We start from the raw sequence: 25,845 nt of genomic DNA, 5'->3' as shown, positions 1-25,845 counted from the left end.
ATGTTAATATTACCTATATATATTTGGTCTTGACAATGGTATAACAACGCAGTATCTATCGACGAAATAACATATCCGTAGAATTTAATATAAGAATATAATATTTTATTTTTTATCCCATCAACATTGAGTTAGCGAGAGAGGGAGAGAGAGAATTACTAGAAACTAGAATATATAAATATATATTATAAAATATTTGTTTTAGGGGATAGCGTTAACTTCTTAAAAATATATGATAACTAACCGTAAAATTTTAAATTGCCCATAGTGATAATAATGTATTAGTAGTTTCTTAGAAGTAGTACATAAAGTTGTTAGTTATTATTGCAAGACATGTTTTTTTACTAAGATTTTTTTTAATCGAATGAAATGCAACATTCGTACCTTTTGGATTGGCTGTGTCAATTTTTGCTCAATTATTATTGGATAGATATTATATTAAAGTAGATCAATATGTTAAAAAATTACGCATGAAATTAATTACATTTCTTTTCTATCATAATGCGTGGCATGCGACCAAAACCTACAATTATCATTACTAATCGATATACTTAACGGGTCAGACGAGGCGGAAAGTTTGTAAACTTGTTTTAAATATTATTTTTTTTATTGGAATTATACTACAACTACAAAAAATATACTACACTATATGGAAGAATGAATTTCGATTGCCATAAAAATGATGCTTGTGCAAACATTAGTGTTCTCTATATTTTATACGGAGTCGAGTCATGGACCTTGAAGGCAAGGGAGCGGAAGGTAATTGATGCCTTTGAGATGTGGTGTTGGTGCCGAATGCTTCGTATTTCTTGGACGGAGCAGAGGACAAACTAGTCAATCATCCAGAGACTGGAGATAAAAGAACGGCCTCGACAATATGTCTGAGATTAATTCTACAGTTTTTTGGACATATTGTCTTGGAGAGACTGGTGGTTTTGGGTGGCCTCCAGGGAAGGCAAAGCAGAGGAAGAGCATCTTCGCGCTGGAGCGACCAAGTGAAAGAGCTGACTAGGGGCACCATTCATTATGCCCTGAGAGAAGCGGAAGATCGAGAAGGATGGAAAGTCTTGGTCGCTCAAAGGATGGCAAAATTAAAAAGTGGTCACGATTCTCAGCCATAAGTGCACGACCAAGAAGAAGATACTACAAAATAGCCATAGGATAAATAAGAGAGAAAGCTATTATAGTGAAAAAATACTAGAGAAATAAACTATTTTTTTATTCAACGAGTAAAAAATCCCGACGTCGACTAAAAATCAAAGTATGTAGGTACCTACTATTGGTACCTCAATTCAAACTACAAGCCGATTGCTATCATTAACACAATTTGAGAAGCGCTTCAGTTAAATGACTACTAGTTAATTTCGCTGTAATTAGATAAAATCCACGTGGCTCAGTCAATGACATTAATATGGACGAAGCATCTAGACAAAAAAATGACACTCACTTTTTTGTCGGGTCTGCCGAATGGCATAATCTGTTCTAACGCCATTACAATAAAGGTGATATTGCTATAAATTCCCGATGCTCTTTTTCGGGTCTGCCGAATGGTTCGGTTCGAACGGGTTCGCTCAAATGAACATTGCCACTAGAAACACTGTTCTAACGCCATTACAATAAAGGTGATATTGCTATAAATTCCCGTTGCGTGATATCGCATAATGGAAATTGCGTGATGTCTACCTATACATGTGCGAATGTCGCTATGCGCGAATTTACTTGCTAGCTACTCTGAGTGCGTTGTCCATTAATAATGTCATTGGGCTCAGTAGGTAAAACACATTGACTGGAGTCTGGTGTATGGGGGTTCGAGTCCCGTCCAGTGTCGTATTCTTTTTAGTTTTCTAGTAGGTATGTTTCTACTAGAGTAGTTTGGATATTTTGTAAAATCTCTATGAGATGGCGCGACAATTCCAATTCAGATCCTACGCGTAACTAATTTTTGACAACCATCTTAGTCATACACTTTCGTATTTTCTACAGTAATTGTGGTTATGCTCACCTACTAACCGTTGCGTCATGTTACAGCAGTTACAGTTTCTAACCTTAAAAAAATATTATGTATTTTTCTAAGTAATTAATTACCTAACATTTATATTCTGTTTCACATACGATACTAAGTATGCCATATTTATAATTGCAGGTGATTTTCTTGTTACAGTGGTATATGATAATTGGCCGATAGTAAGTATCATCATTTTTCATACAAAATTTGAAGTCAATATACACCACTTTAGCGACACGTATAATATTTTTCTAGTTTTCACGGTACTTATAAATATTAATAAATAATTTTCCCGATTTGTGGTTTACGATTAAATTATGTTATATCCATATAATTAAAAAAGTATTTTTAAGATAAACGGTTTTATATCGTTTATTAATAAGTTATCGCTTTTGTGGTGTTATAACTACTTACGTCTATCATAATCTATTTTATAATACAGTAATACATATCACTGCAGCATGATATGTTTACAATGTAAAGAGCAATTAAAATTTAGCCGTATACAAAGTTTCTTTATAGATAACAATTAAATAATTAAAAGAATGTTATGTAATTCACATCGGTTAGTCAAAAATAACTATACATAATGAGGCTTATAAACATCTATAAAATCACGGAAACTGTTAACATGATAAATTACAGCTACTGAGCTTCGTCAATCACTTTCGATTTTCGCCGAAGGTATTCTTTTAAGACTGTCAAATTAGTTAATACTGACAGCAGCTTTTGAAACTTGTGACCCAACATGACAAAAAATCGACATAGTTTTAAATCATGCCTAAATTATGTGACTTGCACTTACCAATGTATGTTGTGTTATGAGTGAAGTACCGTGTAATGTAATGCTGTGCCTAAGGTGTTGATTTTTGGTGACGAGGACTTTGGGTGAACTGTAGAGTTTAGCGCCATTTCACTTCGACTATAAATTAACTCACGATCAATCCATTTGTATCATTCAATCGAAGGATTCTATTCAATCAACAATAATGGCATAGAAGGTACGCCACAGTTTACAAACTTACTCGTACAATAATAATATTATTATATTTTATTACCTATATTTCAAATTACAATTTACTCTATAAATCTATAATAAATAACCAAAGAAAAGTGTTTTTTTTTTCATTCAAAAATGTACATGACACTCCTAAAGTGATGTGAAATAGTATTTATTTTTGGTTTTTCCATGTGTGTTCAATATAAAAATTACTTATCACCAAGTGTTTCAATCCTGATATAAGTTTTTTTTAATCGTTCTTTTTTTGTATATGTCGCGTTTGCTTCTTCATAATTTTCGGTGTTGCCAAAATATCTTTATTAATTAATAGTACAAAAGCTACAGTTTTATATTATGTAAAATAAAACTGATAATTTATTGGTATTTTTTTTAATATACGGTTCTCATTATATATTTTGACTTGGGGTACAGTATAATAGGTTTCAAGATATGAAACTATTAGCAGAGCCACAAAACGCTTGTCATTAAGAAAGTTTGTTTATACTATGTTGATTATTTCCACGATACTGCTCACTATAAGAGCTAAATGTTATATGGAAAACTATTTTTTTTGTTTTTAACATTAAATAAAAATGGCATATTATTTTCATATATTTAATTTGAAAATAGGTTAAGAAAATTTAGCTTGACCATTTCCACATCTAAGCAATTAATTTAAAATACCCAAAATTATTTATATACATATATATAATTTTAACCTAACTAGTTACTTTTGTAATTCTTGTTTCCGATAAAACTATAAAAAAATAAAATATATTAAAATGTTTAAAAAATCATAGTATAGTTTATTAACAACTAAAAATTGTGTCGTCAATGGTTGCTTTAAATACGGCTTTCATTTAAAACTACTAGAAGAAAGTCTGACAATATCCTACACTGTCAAAATAGGTTTTAGCCCGTTTAACTTTATTTGTACAAATTTAATAATATTTTAAAGGAAATATACAATCAACTAAATACTAAATCGACATTTGATTTAAAATACGATTAGTTTTAAAATCTACAAGTTGGTTGCAAAGCCTATAACCTAAATAATATGTTACATTTATGATAAATTCTAATTCCATCAAGTACCTTCGGTCGAAAGTATTAACATTTATGATAGTTTTACATTTCTTTTATAAAAAGTTTAAATTTTGAAACTAAAAATAAGTTTGATAATTCAACATAAAGATTGTGAAAAATAATACCAATGTTAACAAACATACTTAGAAGAGTTTTTTTTTTGTTGTCCACGAAACAGTAAATTGGAACTGTGTCGGACTTGCTCTTAAAAGGTTCATTTCAGCCACTCACGACCCACTGCTGGATGAAAGCGCCTTGTTATTTTGTCTCTTATCACATACTTGATTATACCATAATGAGATGTATCTAGCGATAATTTTGTTTTACCATTTCCGGATTTGATATCACTTATGAGTATTAAAATATTCTTTCTCTATTTCAGTTCCTTATCGTCGTCGCACTAGCCGTAGCCGTCCAGGCCCAATACCATCATCAAGCCCAACCAGCCCACCACCAACAGGCTCAGTCCGGAGGCTATGGCCACCACCATGAACATGAAGAGCACGCCCACCCCAAGTACGAATTCTCTTACGACGTAAAGGACGAGCACACCGGAGACTACCACGGCCAACACGAGACCCGCGACGGAGACATCACCAAGGGATTCTACACCTTGATCGATGCTGATGGTTACAAGCGCACCGTTGAATACACCGTTGAAGGAAAGAGCGGATTCAACGCTGTCGTCCACCGTGAGCCAACTGGTCATGCTCCAGCTCCCCCAGCGCCCAAGCACCACGCTCTTCAGCATCATGCCCATCAAGTTCCTCAGTACCACACTTACCAGGCACCCCAGTACTCCGGACATAAGTACTAATCTCACTGTACCTTTCTTAGACTGAATATACTTTTATTTGTATGATAAAAGTATATTTCAGTGTGTGATTGAATATCGAATGGTATCAAAATTACTACGGCTTGTTTTAGAAGCACCGCGTATTTTTGACTATATTGATTGTCTGTCGTTATGAGTTTCCCACTGTAAAATGTTCGCTATTTGTTAAATATATTTATTCTAAGTCAACAATTAATGTTTTTCATTTTTAACATACTCCTATTCAGCCATTTTCATTATCAATAATATTTAAAAGACGTGACTAATATTATATTCAATACAATAATTTCGAGTGCGTAGTATCTGGTCTGGTCTCAGATCTCAGTCAAAGATGGTCTCTGAAGCCGTGGCTATAGGTTAAAACCAAGGTGTGGTAAAAATTATTATATTATACTAATATATTGCTTTTAAAATCTAGATTGTGGGTAAGTCCAATGGGTTAGGTGGTTGAGTAATATATACAAAAATAATGAGGCGGCCCTCATGGTGCAGTGCATAATTCGCAGGCCTTCCATACGGGAGCTCTGGGTTCGATTCCCGATGAGGACACAGTATATTTATGTGATTTTCTTAAAGCCTGGGTGTTTGTAATACATTGTTCAACATTACTAACAACCACCATGTACGAAAAAGAAAGGAAATGGTTATTAATAATATTTAAAAAAAATACAATAATGGAAAGTGGGTTTTTTGAGTTCACATTCTTACCGCCACCTTATGGGTGTGGCTGTAAGAAGGTATGATTCTCGGGAGTGGATAAATATAAATAGGCTTAAACACGTGTTATAAATATATTATTTTTAATGTTTACGCATGTACGTTTGTCACGTAAACAAAACGCGTTTTAATATTGGTTCATATTAATTTGAGAACATTCAACGGGCTTTGTATTTCTTGGTTTTTATCTGCTGGCCGTCGTTAAGTCATACAGCAAAACTGATTTCAAAGTCTTGATCTGCAATGACTGGCTATATATTTATATTTTTAATTTATTCTGCGTTACTTAACCTCAATTCTGTGGAAGCGCACATGTTCCGCTTAGAATCGAAAATAGAGATACTGTCATATGAATGCCTCCTCAAATTTTCTCCATTATTTTCAGTCATTTCAGTCATTATTTTCATTCCAATATAATCTACTTGCAATATTGTCACATTACAAGTAGATTATATTGGAATGACGTTAGATTGAACGTTCTATTGTTTTTTTTTAAAGATTGCATTGAATTTCAGATCGAATTTTCGGAATAATTAATTTTAAAATTTGAATAACGGAAACGGAGTGGTAACATATATAAAATATCTGATAATACCCCTTACATGTTATATATTACATTAGCGCTAATCATTACTACGTTTTTATGAGGTCGTATTCTTATTTGTCCGGTGGTTGTTTGTCCGGTACAAATCTTGCAATCGATTTTTAATTAACTTCCCGACTAACTAGACATTTTAAACTTTTAGAATATATCAGAATACGATGACAATGCATTTTTTAAATACGTTTAGTCATCTTTAAGTAGAATTGATTTCATTTTCAGTTAATTCTGTTTTCTATGAAAAGTTATTTCGGAAGAAATCCGTAATCCAATCCACAAATATTAGTTGCTAGGAAATTATTAATATATACGTGCGTTACTATGGAAATCAATATGAGTGTCAAAATGACATTTCAGTATTATTTCTATCAAATACAATTTTGTTTTGATCGTTTAAGCTACTCAAATCAAGTTTATATGATTCAACAGAAAATTTAAAAACGTTGTATATTATAAAAAAATCTTTTTATCTTGTAATTATTATAATATTATATCAACACGAAAATTATAATCTTTAAGTCAATGAGAACATTTGATACTAACAAGTACCTATAAATATAGATAATATTGTATCTGACATAATGTTTTTCTGTGATAATATTATGTTATTATATCACAGGTATGCATGCCACCTGTAGTATAAAAAGCCTACAGCTATAATGCTGATGCATAAAAATTTGCAAGGTATGTGTAGGTATGATATTTTGTTGATAATGAATCGTTCAAATATTATTTATAGACAACCAGTAGCTTTTCTCTTCTCTCTAATAATTATAGGTAATATTAAAGGCATCAGATATTGTAGGTACAAGATATAATGAAGATAACGCGGGCAATAATTATTGTGTAGGAAGTCTTTATAGTAATTGGCGTGCGGTGACTTTTGAGATCAGAGATGCTTTTAAAAATAAGTGGTTTTATTCATGTATAGATAGTAGAATTACGTACATATGAAATGTTTCTTAATATATATCGCTGTAAACGTGCGAGTTTGTATAGAAAGAACCTATGTACTGTAAACTAAAGACATTAGGTCAATTTATTACAGAATACGAATTCGAAACTAGAAAGGGCTTATAGTTATGTGGTTTTGCAAATCAATATGTCAGTCAATCTGGGGTTTAATTTTGACAGCTGAACTGTGAGACCACTCGTTTAAGTGTTTGTGCAAAAAGATATGCTCAGGCTTTGTCTCTTAGGCCTTCTCCACATGGCGCGTGTCTTGCCGCGAGTGCACGTGGACACTTCAATGAGGTGTTCTGTACCTCGACCGCGCACGACAGTCGTCACGGCGCGAGTGCACGTGGACGGCTCAATGAGGTTTCATGTACCTGGAATGCGCGCGAGTCAAAATACGCCATGTGGATAACGCCTTAAGATGGAGCTGGTTTACGCTACGGGTGGATTAAAATGGCATACTCTACATGGCGCGTGTCTCGCCGCGATTTGCCGCGAGTGCATGTGGACACCTCAATGAGGTCACCTGTACCTCGGCCGACGGTTTAATAAGGTCACATATACCTGGAGTGCGTGCGAGTCAAAACGCGCCATGTGGACAACTGCCGCTTTTCAAAAGTCTACACTGCAGATACTAAGTGTATATATTTTTTGTTAAGTATATAATTATAATTATTAAAACGTCAATAAATATGGTGAAAACGTAAAAGACAGAACATTTTTTTAATATAATTCGTAATAGTTTTCCACTAGTTAATTGATATTTTTTTTATTAAAAAAAACACTTGAAGTTATCTGCATAAGATGGTGAATTAAGTGTAAGTACACATGTGATAATATCATACATAACATATAGGTAGATGAAATGTAAAAATAATACCTAGTCATATATCATAAGTAAATAATGGACAATATTTTTATAATACGAAAAACTATTTCGAAATTGTTTTACTATTATTTTGATATGAGTACAATGTGACCAATAAAAATAAATGGTGCAAGTGCCTAAATATTATAAGTAGATATTTGCATCAAATCCAGTCCATTTAAATCTCCCGCTTTTCTTGATTCTAAGTATTTCTATTGAAAATAAGTACGCCATTCTGAAATCAATAGACTTTTGTATCTATCTTAATTGGCTATATTAAAAAGTAAAAGTCTTTTATAATGACATTAAATACTACACAATGCTTACAAAGCTGTACTGTTATAATATATTATCATAAATAATGACAAAACCCTATAGAGATAGATCAATTCAAACGATATCGAGCGCAATTTGTAAACATGCATTGCAGAGAAAAAAACATGATGTAATATTTTTTTCGCATAATAAAAGGAGCACAGAAATTAAGTCCACCGTCGCGTTTCGTAAAAAATAATTAAACCTATTTTTTATGTTATTACAAGTTACGGCAGCTCAATTCTACAAGTGTGAATTATATAATGTGTCGAATTTAAAAAAATATATTTTTTATGAGTTGTTAACATGTAGCAAACTTTGATAACGTATCGTTTATTATGTTTGTCATGTGTCGGTTTAAAAGAAATCTATTTTTATTCTTTTTAAATACCTACTTGACAGTAAACAGTAATGAACTATTTCAAACATTATAAAATACACAGTTTACAGCATTGTAACTAACTATAATTAGTAAATTAATTTAAATTCTGGGTACTCATTAGCAAACCATAGCTGTGACCGTTGTAGATTAGATACAGTAACCAGTAGAGATGCTAAATACCTAGTTCGCGAGCCTAATGAATAATTATTTTGCACCTAGAGTTGGTTACAATATCAGGGCATCTATTCTATACACAAGACTTGTTATAGGCCGCTATCAGCAGCTATCGAAGAATTAGCACTTAACAAAATAACAAGATTAAAAATGGAATCATACACATCAAGAATGAAATAAAAATTCACCGTCATCAAAGTTATAAAAAAAAAACACTCACCATAAAATAGAAGGTCACGACGACAACCATGGGGACGGTGGTGGCCAGCAGGAAATGTCTCCACGTGACGAGGGCTATGGCCACAAGGGGAACAATTACGCATCCGAGGCAATAAAATACACCGATGCATAAATTGAGACCGAACGTTCGCATGCTGGGACGTACGTATTCCATAACTGAAACAATGATAAATAGAAAATGGTTGAAAGGTAAACATGTCAAATTTTATCCACTGCAGAACATTACCCAGTGGCTATGGTCCAGAAAACAAATACGATTAATTGACAAAGTTTAGTGTACACTGTTTTTGTCGAAGCGCTAATAGCATTCCTGAACTATGATGGTTTGGTAAGGCGGTGTTTAATTGAATTTTAAAAAACTACCAGCACCATCTACAAATTGTTTTATTAGTTCAATAAAAACAAATAAGTATGACTAACAAAGTTTAGTGTGCACTATTTATCTCGAATCTTAACAGGCTACCTCCATCCTTCGCCACTGATATTATCTTACCTACCCTTAATAGGTACATTACTTAACCTACCCCTATCGTGGCTAGTCTTTCTAGTCCTTTGTCAAACTTTCAAATCCTGTCGAACTTTATCGAATTTGTCAAACAATGAGTATATAGTGGAGGTAGGTTGTTAAAATCGGACATAAATGGTGCACATTAAACTAAAAATTGCAGATAGTGTCAGGTAGTTTTTAAAATTTCATCAAACCCTGCGTAAACCAAGCCACAATAGATAATAGTAAAGTTGAAGAATATCCGTCTAAATATAAAATATCTAAAATTATGCCATTAAATCATACATAATTTTAGATATTTTATAGTTAGAAGAATATTTTTTATGTTATATTGTATGGTTTTAGCAGGGCTTAATGGATATAAAAAAACTAACCAACACTATATGTAATTTTTAATTCAACAAAAACAATTAAGTTATGACTGACAAAGTGTACACTATTTTTTCGGATCTCCGTAGCCTACCTCCACTATGATGGTTTGGTTCGGGCAGGGTTTAATTTAATTTAAAAAACTAAGCAGCACCGTCTGCAATTTGTATTCTTAGTTCAATGAAAACAAATGAGTATGAGACTGACAAAATTTAGTGTTCACTATTTATGTCGGATCTCCATAGCCTACCTTCACCCTTCGGTACTGGTATATAACCTATTTCATCATAGATGTGTGCCGATGAATAATTTTAGTGGTATAATAACCTATATTGTTATTCGCAATACTAATTATATATTAAGAGGGTATACGAGTGGGTTACATGTTACATGTAATTTGTACGTATTATATATTTTCCGTATCATATTTTACCGTGAGCTATCATACCGGAAAGAGGTGACCGTATGGCATGAAATCAAAAGAATAAGCGTCAGTCTGTAGCATTGCAGCTAACATTGTTCCAATTTTATTAGCTTCGATAAGAACATTAATTTGACACGTACGACCTGATACTTGCAAGAACCTACCAGAATTTTATATAAATTATTCGATGTGTTTGCATTTTTAATTTACTTATCTATCTATTTTCTTCTGTAATTTTCTTGTATTCCAGTGATTTTATTACGTATTTTAAATGTTTTATTTATACATGAATTTGATTTTAATACTATAATAATATGGTCATATATTTCCGATACAACAGCTAAACTGTGAATCATCCAACTGCGTACGTACCACAGAACAGATAATAAATAGAATACCGATAGGCTATATTCAATAGGCCGCATGTTGATGCCGGGTTTTGAATGTGTGAGTGTCATACGAAAATGAAGCACGCATTATGCACGTGCAATAGTGTGTGTAATACACCAACATTAAATGAGCGTAAATGCATAAACCGATAGCAGTTTTCAGTATTCGACGTAAAACGTATTCTTGACACGTGTGTAAGTTTAACCCGGATTCTTCCTTACTCGAGTCGGTTACCTGCTATCGCCTTACCCGTTATGTATTTCAGTTCCCATTATTTCTGAGTTCCCTGGTACGTACACATTTCCGGCTTTTTTGCACATTTCACAATACAAGTGAAATACAGAAATTTTCAAGCTATCGAGACACTAAACAAACATCTTATACATAAAATTCTATAATTATTAAGATACGTAAAAATGAACTATTTATATTACTTAGTAAGTAAAATGACCTATTCATTCATATCATGAACTCAGAATTTATTATATCGCCATTGATCTACTGTGATGGGAAACCGTGCTAATATTTAATATCTTTCATAAAAAAATTGCTATCATAACATCGTTACGCTACTCTGTAATGTGTTTTAAGATTGACAATAATTAAAAGAATACAACAAAACACAGGTAGTGTATATGTGTAAGCAGAAAATAAACAGATGCATTGTGCAAGTCGTAACTATAATAACTGCCTTGTTTAATCACGTAATTGAAGTAGGTTATATGACATTCAAATGTTGACGCTAGCATGAAACAGAGTTTTATATACATAGTTATAGATACCCACTTACATTGTGATAACATGCACGCGTATTTATATATTATACGTACATACCAGGAGATATGTTTTATCTCTAGAATTTTGGTTGTAGGCTTGGTTGTAAATTATGAGTTTAGTTTATTTATTAGAGTAATGTCTGGACACTTGGCCTGCTTGAAAGTTAACTAATCGAGTTGAAAATATATAAGTATGTCTTAATTTAGGTATAAGTATTATTTTTTTACTCACCCTGGTCTATTATGGAATTCTACATTACACAAATCAATACATATCATTAAACTATGATGGCCTTTTTAGATGAACAGAACAATGCGTCAAGGGAGCCACAGGCCAAAAATTTACTTTTGAGAGGGATCACAGGAAACTTTGGTAAACCACAGAAAACTCTACAGAAAATATTAAAATTATATAAAAAAACGTTGTAAAAATGATGAAAATTCAATGAGTGTTTAATTCCAGAATTATAAGTTGATATTTTTTTTGACCCATCCAAAGAAGATTGTATAGGCCTCCACAGAGTGGAGGTTTGTATTAGATTTTTATTTTTACGAGAAATGGATGTTAGCCACTTGCTAAATCTATAAGGTCCATACTCTGACTCCACACTAAAAACAATATACTATGTATTTTTGAGACCCAGGATTCGAACCTGGGACCCACGACATTAAAAATATTATATTTCTGTAAAATACAATAGTAAATTTGATGAGGAAATGATCCTTGAATTTATAAAAAAATGAAATGTCTTCTTTGACCCTATGTTTAGTACTTATTTGAACTTATACACAGTGGAAGTATATAATATGAGGAATAGTTGTCAGCCAACTCACTTTATAATAATACAAAAAGAGCATGTAATTTTGACAGTTGTGGGATTTGAACTTACTAGTCCAATGTATAAGGCACTGACTTCTTATATCAGGAGTTCCAGGATCGATCAGATTGGTGAGGTCTTAATACATATTTGTAATTATTTTATAACGTCTGGGTGTTTGTATGATTTTTATTCACAAATACATTATTGTGTAATTGGGTACTGTAATTGAGCTAAATAATAAAAACCGTTAGTCACGGTTTGAAGTAAATTTAGTGGTAAGTTAATACTAACCTATAATGTACATCATGACAAAATTGCTGTCAGATGCCATGCCGGACAGGAATCGGCATGCCGCGAAGAGAGGAAAGGAGTGCGCGAAAACCGTTGCCACATTTCCCACCACCGCTAGCACGTTGGCAATGCTCAGTACCGGAAGTCTTCCGATTACGTCAGCTAGGATTCCGAGGACCAGAGTGCCAACTACTGACCCTACGCCGAAAAGCGCTTGCGCCAAGACTGGCTTCCAGTCGTCGTCGCATACCCAATCGAGCTGCAATAAAATCAGAATGTAAAATTTCATGGAAAGTGGCCTGAGTTTAGATGAATAATATGGTATTCAGATATTAATTTTGTTTTTACAAAGTGACTGAGGCAATTATAAATCTAATACTAGCTGATCTAATAATCATAACGAAAAACGGCACAAAGCATAATATATCACCCTAATTCTTAAATATTTAACCAGATGAGATTCACTATAATTATTATAAATAATATTGTTAATTTACCCATAATAATAAATTAAATGTAATAATACCTGAAGGGATGGAAATAATAAGTAATATTATATTATATTGAACAAACGCAATTTTTAATACACTTTTGAGAAAATATATTATAACCAATAGAAAAAATCTTTTTTAAAACACCTCTAACCACCTAAGAACCTTCATCTCTCGGGTATCGCATCGACGCACATTGCCACAATGCTAAAGAAGTCATACTTAATTACGACAAATTTTAACCAATGGCTTTTAATACTCGCTGAAGCGCTTTCCAAATTGAGCTACCATTAGCAATCGGCTTTTGTATTTTAAATAAAAGTAGATATTACTATAATTACTATGTTACAATTACTAGGTACATAACATTATTATCATGATAATAAAAAATAAGTAAATTATATACCCATTTTCAGTAAATAAAAATTGTAAGCATCGGAAAAACATTTTTATCCTTTTATTTGTGTTACCAGGAAACACAAAAGTAATGGAGGTACATTACCGTCAAGGTGTAGTTCTTAGAACGTACGATTCCCGAGTGTGGACAAATATAATATGATACACTTGTAAACTACATGTGTTAAAGAATGTGTTATTTTCAATATTTCCGTAAAACACGATATGTAAATATTACATATTCCATTTAACTTAATAATATTCAGGACCGGTTTCATGCGCTTCAGAGGGACGTCGACTCTTATTTATTTTTAAACTTAATGAAATACGTACTTACTACATTATTGTGTTTTATTTTAATTAATATGTACAATCTATTTTCACCAACAATTGATAGTAATCTAACACCATTAAATAGATATTTACGTAGTATTATAATATACAATATCGAACATACATAATTTGAAAACACTTTTGAGAAAATATATTATAACCAAAAGGAAAAATCTTTTTGAAAAAAGTAAGACACCCCCGCAGGAATCAAACCTGCGTCTCTCGGGTATCGCGCCCACGCACATTGACCACAATGCTAAAGAAGTCATACTTAATTACGACACATTTTAACTAAACGTAGCTCAATTTAACTGACGATATTTCAAAAAATACCAGCGAAATATTGGACAAATAACAAATGACAGGACTCTGAAATTCGTACCACGAGTTGGATAACCTGTATATAGAAATCTGACCTGACTAATATTACTTTTATGACAATATATCATTTTAATATAATACATTGTTTCATATCACGTATACTTGTTACATTAGCGTAATTTTAAGATTACATATATTAAATTTCAATATTGTTGCATTTAAAATGTGTGCCATTATATTATAATTATACTATAGGCAAGTAGGTAATGTACAAAGTACACATACACATATATATACATCCATGTATAATTATATTTTTAAATTTCAACATGCTATATTATAAGGCTTAAAATTATCAGCCAAGAGTTATAAAATTAAGTTAAAAAATAAACAATATTGCTTATATTTTTATAACATTTGAGAATTCTATTATCACCCAAAAATATAAGTATAAAACTTGAAAAAAAAAACTAGTACCAACAGTGAGTTATAAGAATACCACGGTCATTTTTCTTTTTATATAACGCCATATAATTCCATGTGGAATTCATTCCAATGACAGTAGTGTACTAGTGTAGATAAAAAGTATTGCAGCAGTAGAAGTGAAGCAATCATATAAACACCAAGAGTTTGAGAAAATCACATATGAGGGTGGAAGTAGTCCGCAGACAGTGCAATGTGTAGATAGCAGTTAAAACCTAAAAATTACAACATTTTAATAATTCAATATTTTTAATAATCAGCAAAACACTGCCGTGAGAACGGACATATGATCACCTCCCGCCGGCTGAAGAAATGCTTAAGTGCCGGGTGTCAGTTGTCCATCACAGGAATGAACGAGTAAACAGTGCATTCCTGTCATTGTGTCGTGTGAAATCCATTGTTGGACTGATAACGTTTGTACCTTAATCAAATTTCGCAGACAAAATCCCAGGAATCTATCCGCAATGTGGGAACAAAACAATAAATTTACCCACGCTGTGGATAGCATTTCCTTTGTCTACTTTCAATATAAAAACAGACGTGGCAATCCAACAAGAACTCAGTACCTTAAATTCGCTCGTCTTAATAACACGCCGCTCGCTTCAACGTTAAAATAACTTTTATCACAAACACTATCGTCGTAATCTAATTTATAAACTTTGTATTATTCAAGCTGTAAATTGAATCTGTAATTTGTGTTAAGGGATAATAAATTTGGGGAATTACTTTTATACGCATCAAAACCTTCTGATTTTATTCATCACCTACCCCTCATCACACCATCCCTTGCAACAGTGGTGACCCGTAAAGTAAAATTCAATTCATTCATTTTCATTTTACAGACTTCGTTTAATTTTTTATTAACTACTATTTTACTGTGTTTGTGAGAGAATTATTTTTTCGTTGGAGCTCGTTTTCCCGCGCAGTTTTCAACATCCGTTTTCCCGCGTTAATTTTCTTAAATTCACTTGCCTTGTCAAGATGCCCAATGGACAGTTCTCCAGCGGGTATGGCAGCAATGCCGGAGGAGAAACGACAACACCAGCACCAGCCCAGCAGACCACACCTCAGATCAGCCGCGTGGCAGTGAGGATCCCACCATTCTGTCCAGAAGACCCGGAAATGTGGTTCTGCATGGTGGAGCGAAGCTTCGAAGCAGCTGGCGTCACGACTGACGCGACCAAATTTGGATACATCCTGGGAGCTTTGGAATCTCGTTACGCTTCAGAGGTTCGAGACATCATCCTTAACCCACCTCGTGAAGGAGCCTACGAGCACCTCAGGACGGAGCTGACGAGAAGGCTGAGCTCTACCCAGGAGCAGAAGACCAGACGACTACTGGAGCACGAGGAAGTTGGTGATCGCAAACCATCACAGTTCTTGCGCCACCTACGTTCTCTCGCAGGAGCAGCCGTTACTGATGACATCCTACGCACGCTTTGGATGGGTCGCTTACCACATACCATGCAATTGGTACTGGCGACACAGAAGGACGCGGATCTCAACAAGGTTGCAGACCTAGCTGACGCCATGGCAGATTCCACATCAAAGGCATCCATTGCTGAAACCACGATGGAAGACCTGTGCGGCATCAGCAAGCTGGTGATCACCTTGCGGGAGGAAATCTCAACTCTTCGCGAGGAGCTCTCCAAAGAGCTCGCAAGAGGAAACCGACCATCAAGGCCACGTCACCAGTCACGATCAGCCAGCCAAAGGAGGAACCATTCCCGACCGCGAGACCAAAGCCACAGCAAACCTGGCATGTGTTGGTATCATCGTAGATTCGGCCAAGATGCGGAGAAGTGCGTCACACCATGCACCTTCAACAAGGGAAACGCCACGGGCAGTCGCTAAGCGCGGCCAGCGATTACAGCCCTACCTCCAGCCGCCTCTTCGTCACCGACCACGCCACGAAAATACAATTCCTTATCGACACCGGAGCGGACCTTTGCGTTTTCCCACGCACGAAAGTACAGGGGCGCCGACCAAAATCACAGTACGAACTTTCAGCAGCAAACGGATCTGTCATTGCTACGTATGGCAGTATCTCACTGACGCTGAATTTGGGGTTACGAAGAGAATTCACCTGGAAATTCGTGATTGCAGATGTCACCAAGCCCATTATTGGTGTTGACTTCCTAATCCATTTCGGATTATTAGTCGATGTCAAGAATCGCAGACTGTTGGATCAGACGACTCAACTTACAACCTCTGGACGCCACAGCAGCACTGAGATAGCAACTGTCAAAACTGTCGCAGGTAAATCCCTTTATCATGGATTACTGCAGCAGTTTCCGGATCTCACGCGCCCAGATGGAGCTGGTAGAGAAGTCATCCACAACACGAGACATCACATACGAACCACCGAAGGACCTTCTGTAGCTCAACGTCCTAGACGCCTAGCTCCCGACAAACTTCGCATCGCCAAAAAGGAATTCGAAACCATGACCAGACTTGGAATAGCACGACCATCTGAAAGTTCTTGGGCGTCACCCCTTCACCTGGTGCCCAAATCTGAAGATCAATGGAGGCCATGTGGTGATTACCGCGGATTAAACGCTCGAACCGTACCTGACAGGTACCCCGTGCGTCATATCCAAGACTTCACACAAACATTGCGTGATAGGAAAGTTTTCTCCACGATCGACCTGGTGAGAGCATACAACCAAATCCCAGTGGCTGAAGAGGACATTCCGAAGACTGCCATCACAACACCCTTTGGATTATTCGAGTTTCCATTTATGTCTTTCGGCTTGAGGAATGCGGCCCAGACTTTTCAGCGCTTCATTGACGAGGTTCTGCAGGGTCTGGACTTCTGCTACGCCTACATAGACGACATCCTGGTAGCCTCCACAACAGAACAAGAGCATCTTCAACACCTGGAAATTTTGTTCAAACGCCTACAGGAGTACGGCCTGGTTGTCAACTCCACGAAGTGCCACTTCGGAGTAGAGGAAGTTAAATTCCTTGGCTACCTGGTTTCCAGCACCGGAACTCGACCACTTCCAGATCGTGTCAGCGCTATTCGCGAATACACCCGCCCAGACACTCAAAAAGGACTACGACGGTTCTTGGGAATTTTGAATTTCTATAGGAGATTCGTCCCCAAGGCCGCAGAAACGCAAGCTCCACTGAACTCACTCCTGCAAGGAAAAACTTCCAAGAAAGAACCTATCATCTGGACACCAGAAGCAATCAAGGCCTTCGAGGAATGCAAGAAGAGTTTGGCGGAAGCAACGCTATTGAAACATCCGAAAAGTGAGGGGACTCACTTAGCGATAATTAGTGACGCATCCGATACTTCCGTTGGCGCAGCACTTCAACAACGAGTTGACGATCAATGGGAACCGCTGGCATTCTTTTCAAAGAAGCTAAGTCCAGCGGAGAGAAAATATGGCGCTTACGACCGCGAGCTTTTAGCTATCTATCTAGCTGTCAAACATTTTCGACACATGATAGAAGCTCACACGTTCACCATATTTACCGACCACAAGCCCATTACGTTCGCATTCCAACAAAAATCGGACAAGTGCTCACCAAGACAATTCAGACACCTCGATTTCATCGGACAATTCACGACCGACATACGTCACGTCGCTGGAAAAGACAACATCGTCGCTGATGCCTTGTCTAGAATAGAAGTCGTTGAAGACACACTGAATTATGCCAACCTCGCAGCCGACCAGGAAACTGACAACGAAATGAGTACATTTTTACGTGACGGATCGGTACTTCAGTTGAAACAAGTACTTATTCCCGACACAGACATAAAAGTATTCTGTGACTTGTCAACACCTATCGCAAGACCTTTCATAACCAAACCGCACCGACAAGCAGCTTTTAATCATATCCACAGACTTTCACATCCCGGAATTAATGCGACCGTCAAACTTGTCACACAACGATTTGTTTGGCCGTCGATTAAAACGGATTGTCGAAATTGGGCCCGCAACTGTCTTCAATGCCAGAAGAACAAGATCACACGTCACATATCAGCACCACTCGGAAACTTTGCACCTTCAGGACGATTTGAGCATGTCCACATCGACATCGTCATCCTTCCTATGTCTGAAGGCTGCAGATATTGCCTCACCTGCGTTGACAGATTCACGCGGTGGCCGGAAGCATTTCCGATTAAAGACCAAGAAGCGGAAACGATCGCCCGTACATTCTACAATGGTTGGATCGCCCGTTTTGGAACGCCTTTGAGAGTGACAACGGATCAAGGCAAACAATTTGAGTCGAACCTTTTCAGACAATTAAATCGTCTGACTGGTACGGCGAGGATTCACACGACAGCATATCACCCAGCCGCAAACGGTATGGTCGAAAGACTGCATCGTCAATTAAAAGCCGCTATAAAATGCCACGAGAATGAGAGATGGACTGAAACATTGCCGACAGTGTTAATGGGAATCAGAGCAGCTTGGAGAGAAGATTTAAAGACGACAGCAGCTGAGCTTGTGTACGGCGAACCCTTACGCCTACCAGGGGAATTTTTGTGCCATCAAACCAGCACAAACCAAGACCCGAGCAACTACGTCACGATCCTAAAAAAACATTTCCAACAACTGCAACCTGTAAAAAGCCAGCAACACGGCGAGAAACGCGTTTTCATTTTCAAAGACCTTGACAAATCGACACATGTGTTCTTACGCGATGATACAGTTAAAACTCCGCTAAGATCTCCATTTACCGGACCATATGAGGTCATCACGCGCAATTCGCGAACATATGTCATTTGCAAGAGAGGAAAAAACGTCACCGTTTCTATCGACCGTTTAAAACCAGCGTACATTCTCAAGGAAAATAAAACAATGGAACAGCCTGAGAAAAATCCTGACACCGTGGGAGCTCGTGTTACCCGATACGGCAGAAGTGTCCATTTTCCAGACCGTCTCTAGGCCAGTGGAGCAAATATCGGTCAACAACATCAGGCACGAGCCGAACAATGCAATCGGGGTCGTGTTTCAAAAACAGCACGCGGAGTTTCCGATTTCAAAACAGCAACGTTAGCGAAAGCAAGAACACACATCGACCTAGAATGTAGGTCAGTGGTGTACGCAATATTTAAAATGCAGGCATAAACAATTTATTCACAATAAATGCGGATAACTCAACTGGATTATTCAGTATTTTACCATCATCATCACCAAGAGACACCAGCATACGAAAATGGGTGCACAACAGACAAAGGAAGAGATCATCGTCGCACAGACTGCGTCGGGCGGAGCAATTGTCAACGACACGTCGACAGGCCAACTGTCGTGGGCAACGCTTGCCTTGATTATCGTCATCATTGCCGCAGTTTCCAGCTACCTGCTATGGACAAATTGCAAAAAGCACATCACCAAGAGAGTCATCAAGGACATGAGAGCAGACGTCCCGGGATGCAGACCACCGCAGCATCCACCGAGACAGATCTGATTGGACCTTCAAGCGACCACCTCTACCTACTTTCATCGCGATTTGCGTGCCGCATTTCGCTGGAAGGGGGGTATGAGGGTGGAAGTAGTCCGCAGACAGTGCAATGTGTAGATAGCAGTTAAAACCTAAAAATTACAACATTTTAATAATTCAATATTTTTAATAATCAGCAAAACACTGCCGTGAGAACGGACATATGATCACCTCCCGCCGGCTGAAGAAATGCTTAAGTGCCGGGTGTCAGTTGTCCATCACAGGAATGAACGAGTAAACAGTGCATTCCTGTCATTGTGTCGTGTGAAATCCATTGTTGGACTGATAACGTTTGTACCTTAATCAAATTTCGCAGACAAAATCCCAGGAATCTATCCGCAATGTGGGAACAAAACAATAAATTTACCCACGCTGTGGATAGCATTTCCTTTGTCTACTTTCAATATAAAAACAGACGTGGCAATCCAACAAGAACTCAGTACCTTAAATTCGCTCGTCTTAATAACACGCCGCTCGCTTCAACGTTAAAATAACTTTTATCACAAACACTATCGTCGTAATCTAATTTATAAACTTTGTATTATTCAAGCTGTAAATTGAATCTGTAATTTGTGTTAAGGGATAATAAATTTGGGGAATTACTTTTATACGCATCAAAACCTTCTGATTTTATTCATCACCTACCCCTCATCACACCATCCCTTGCAACACATACTTACAATATGTATTGTGATTTCACCGGGATCGAACCCGGAGCCCTCGGATGAGAACAATGTGCCTTACGCATTGGACTACGAGAGCCGTGAAAATTTTTATATTTGCCAACATATTTGTACAATATTTACTTTATCTTCGACAAAACACTTTTTAGTCGATAGATATTTCGGGTGCTATGCAATTGAATACGTTGCAAGTAGGGATTGCAATATCGAATGAAAATACCAATACCGGTATTATGGTATTTTCTATTGAATATCGATATTAATACCGGTATTCGTGAAATATATGAAAATTAAGAGTATTTACCGATAAATTATATATATGTAAAAAAATATACAGCAAAAATATCTAAATATGTACATATATATATAAACCTTTTAAAATAGGTAATGGTAAGATATCGTAGAGTTGTTGATGCTTACAGATACCTAGTAGTTGAACTATTTGCACTTTCTTCTTCGAATGATCTTTCATTCAATTTATATTATGAAATTGTTCTTCGATAATAATATTATGTATGTGACCCACTCGTAATTCCACCTATTTTATTACTTTATTTTTTTATACTTGGCAATATTTTTACTTTTATACCGTAAGTAGTACACAACACAATGTTGCTCACTTATTTGTTCAACAAAATTATGTCTCCATTATTGTATAAACTACTCTTTAGTAGATAAACATTTAAAAATTAGGTACAGACATCATAAAGTATTCGCTACTAAGATTAAGGTCACTAATGCTTATACAAATGAATAGTATTTACACCTGACAACTTTTAAAACCCACGAGCGACGAAACATTAGGATACATTTAAAATTAAGGAAGTAACTACCTATAATGAAAATGTATTTCACAAATCTGCACGTGTCATTGCTGTTCATCAAGGACATTGAAGGGAAACGGAAGTAAACTAGACATCGCGTAAGCCGACAATAAAATTACAGTCCTGTTAAACCTTTTATGTTAATTATTAATATTATTAATTAATATATTTTGTTTCAACTTTCAATACCGAACACATTAGTATTGTCTGATTTTTAATACCGGTATTTCGGTATTAAACAATATTGGGATAGCGGCTTTTAAATACCGGTATTGCAATCTCTAGTAGCAATGTATTTATTCAAAGTTTTTTCATTTTTGTTAATGAAATTGTTTTACATTTTTTTTCTTATATTACTCGTAGTCAGCAACTAGTGTTTTATCATATTGCATTGTATAAAGTTTTCACTAATTTCTATGGTTTCTATAATATATTTAATGTATTGCGTTGTACTCGTATATTACATATATATTACATTGGACATTGGAATGCTACGATATTACTAAACAAGTAAATAATATTGAATACATTATATTGTGACAGCCGAAAAGCCATAAACAAAAAATGAATGCGTAGAGTTAAATCGGTCAGTAAAATAATATTATTATAATAAATTTAGTTAGACAATAAAAAACAACAAATTTTTAGGAGAGTATTTAAAAAAATATTGAATGAGTTTTTTTATAGTTTAGAGATAGATACATTTAGTTAGGATAAAAAATTTTAAATACAAATTTAATAGAATTGGTGAATTATATTAAAAAAAATACCAAATGACTTATACCTAAGTTACTTTGAAACTTTTCTTGCAATACCGATACCAGCTACCGATACCTTTTATTTCTACATGACGGCCCTTAAGTATTATTTCTCATATAAAAACAAAAAAGACTGACCAATGCCTTACATCAACAAAAAACATGTTAAACTATTTGTGGTAAATATACTTTTAATTGTAATTGTGTTATCTGTCAATTTTAGTTATGTACTTATTGCAATAATACCACAAACAATTTTTTCTTTATACCATTATAATATATATATAGATTATGTCGATAATATTACAAAAATGATTTTGTATATAAATTACTCTTAGTGTGTAGCACGAGAATACATTACAAAAAACCAACCCACCTCTGAAACAATGCTTTCGAATCCATTATAACGATTGTAAATCCAACCACTTTCGCATTTCACTGGAGTCCAGCCCTTTTCAAGATTCCTAGCCACCGGTAAGTCCTCTGCCAACATCCTCGGAGAGGCATGCTCACCAGTATCGTTCCACTCAAACCTCATACACGACTGATCAGGCAGAGGTGCCAGGTAATCCTTAATACTTTGCACAACCGTTTCGTTTAAACTGATATCACCGATTTCTGAAGTATTACACCAATGTTCGGGTATCACGCTGATGAAGGTCTGTGAGAAGTAGTGAAAGGCTGACAGTATATTGACGATTGAAAAGAGAAACATCAAAAATATCTGGTAACATCCGAAGTCGCCAGCCTTTTCCAGCATTTTATCGATATCCATTATAATTTATTTAATTCACTGCTTATTAACGAAAGAAATTAATCCTTGTGGATAATAAATACTTTATTTCGACGATTCACTAAACAACTTTACGCGACTATAATACAAATTTTCTTTATGTAAGTATCAGTTAAATAGTATTTGAAAATTAAGCATTGAGTTTACTCATAATAAATATTCGTTGTTCACTTATTACTAGATATAGTTTCTTTAGAATATATTAATACTATCGCATAGAGATTAGTCACTATTATAAATTATAACGATTTATTTTGTACTAAGCATGGCATTTCACCGACCTTATAGGAAGAGAATTAAATCACAACTGAATACTTCACATTTCATCATAGATAGATAATGGTCCCTAGTTAAATGATGGTGTCCTGTTATATATACGTCAAATAGACACATGTAACGAAGAATTTTTCATATCTAATATATAATTATATCTGACAAAAGACTTACTTACACATGAAGACAACTATGTATTATACATATTATTATGTTTTAGTGGATTTTAACTTTAATAATTACATATTGAAGCATTTTAATGTACTGTAATTTTTCTCATTCTATGACAAGTTTTCCGGTTAAAAGTAAAATAATACGTAATTACTTGCGAAAAATATATGTACTCATACTAAATGCACTATCTTTCTAATTTACTTGTTTCAAGTTCACTTTAAAAACGACAGTAACGATTAATCATACATAGTATGTACTTATATAGATTGTATTCGAAGGTAAAAATCATTCTAGAAAACTGAACGCAAACATATTAATTTAAATATACGATTTTTATTTCCACAGTTTTATAATATTTAAACAGTGCGCGTATAATTTATTTATTATCACTGGAAGCAAGAAAATGCCACGAGTTTAATGACATGCTTAATAACTAATTAAAAACTATCGTCAAACAAAACATCAAACAACCAAAACAGTGATAAAATAAGTCATACTGCATATTTCATTTATTTATAATATACTATAATACACAAACGTACATGAAAAGATGTAGTGCAAAAATACTACAGAAATTTTATTGAATATGGAGTATTTTTGTCCAAAAATAATTGCTCGTGTTTAATGAAAGTGATAATGACGTATATTTTAACTACTTTGAAAGGTATTTTTTTTTACCATGTCCGATTCCAATATGATATGATTTTGTTTGGGAGAAATGGATGTTAACCATCTGCTCAACCTATTAGGTCCACACTCTTGACTCCAAATACACATTAAATATCTGTATGGGGCCCACAGCATTTTAAGCGTTAACAGCTTGGTCAACATAGACATTTTACAATAGATTAAATATTTTAAAACTGGAAAAACTAATTACTTAAAAATTACTATTTGGGGACTGCAATTTCCAATTATTGAAAATAACATATTATTTCGAAAAACATGAAACTAAATATATTAAACTATGTGGAATTCAAACACACACCCTTTTTCTTTCCAGAATCTCCAAATAATTAAATTCCAGACCCAAGATTTTTCCGTTACTAATTTATAATAACTAAGGTATCCGAGGTGTCTAAAGTTTCATAAAAATGGCTATAATTTTAATTTTAAATCAGCATTACAATATTATCTTGATTCATAGAAGGCGTCATTAGTAAATAATTAATATTTTTTTAGTTTTGACGTCCTAACACTTGATAATAACATGAAATAATATCATTTTTCATTCATGGTTAAACACAAAGTTTTAAGAATATGGGTAGCATTTTAATTGAAAACACGGAAATTTGAAAACCCTCAAAAACTGTTGATAAGACAAAAGTCAACACAAGAATGTAAAACTTTAAAATTTGAAACCGAGATTATAATGATGGATTTGTCTCCCGAAATAGAAGCTGTTAAACTAAAAACTGTACCTATATACATATTGTGTCAAATAACGATGTTTCATTTGTTGATTATATATTGATGTATTGGAACGTAATGACGAGAGATAATATTATGTATGTACCTATAATGTGCAATAATTATAATTAAAAAAAAAACAGAATTATTATGTTACACTGTATGTAGATTAAGTTTATTTATGCATATTAAACATATCTTATTAAAACACGAGTTAAAAAGATGCTTGAAATGCAGAAAAGAAAAGATTGCAATACACAATTAATTATATTATTAATATTGTATCACGTATTCACCACTGCAAGATATATTTTAATTTAATTTATTTAGAGTAATTTGAGAAACATTGCTGATTTTTAATCATTATTAGACGAAAAAATATTTAATTGAATGCCATGGCCATCTCACTACGCGCATTACTATTCAAGTAATAAGATGCAACGAGCCAAGTGCAAGCTCTCGATTCAAATACTTACTGAATCAACATTGTTCACAGAGTGTTTCAAAATCAACGTTACACTTTAATATGTATGTGTTATAAATTTATCAAATTATTTTTTCGTCATGATAATTGGCTGCTATCTTCCATTGTCGAATTAATTACTGAATCAACATTGTTCACAGAGTGTTTCAAAATCAACGTTACACTTTAATATGTATGTGTTATAAATTTATCAAATTATTTTT

At 34.7% G+C, this 25,845-nt stretch overlaps 1 protein-coding gene across 2 annotated transcripts in view; it reads right to left on the bottom strand.

Annotated features, from left to right (window-relative positions):
* LOC147065636 (solute carrier family 22 member 13-like) overlaps positions 1 to 25,576 on the bottom strand; it is a 133,826-nt gene extending 108,250 nt beyond the window's left edge. The window contains exons 1-4 of one of the 2 annotated variants that reach the window (XM_085956535.1): positions 25,455 to 25,576; positions 22,885 to 23,582; positions 12,760 to 13,018; positions 9,161 to 9,336 (exon numbers count right to left, since the gene is read on the bottom strand). In XM_085956535.1, the coding sequence (XP_085812661.1) occupies positions 9,161 to 9,336; positions 12,760 to 13,018; positions 22,885 to 23,283 (834 nt within the window). In that variant the 5' untranslated portion in view covers positions 23,284 to 23,582; positions 25,455 to 25,576. The remainder of the gene's footprint in view (positions 1 to 9,160; positions 9,337 to 12,759; positions 13,019 to 22,884; positions 23,583 to 25,454) is intronic. The other variant, XM_085956536.1, reaches the window with a different exon arrangement.
* Between the last annotated feature and the right edge of the window lie 269 nt (positions 25,577 to 25,845).

The sequence above is a fragment of the Rhyacophila brunnea genome, unplaced genomic scaffold (genome assembly GCF_057557595.1).
Source record: "Rhyacophila brunnea isolate RB1 unplaced genomic scaffold, BYU_Rbru_1.0 scaffold_6, whole genome shotgun sequence".
Classification (NCBI taxonomy): Eukaryota; Metazoa; Arthropoda; class Insecta; order Trichoptera; family Rhyacophilidae; genus Rhyacophila; species Rhyacophila brunnea.
Note: the sequence above shows the minus strand (reverse complement) of the source record. Positions and strands in the feature narration are given on the sequence as shown.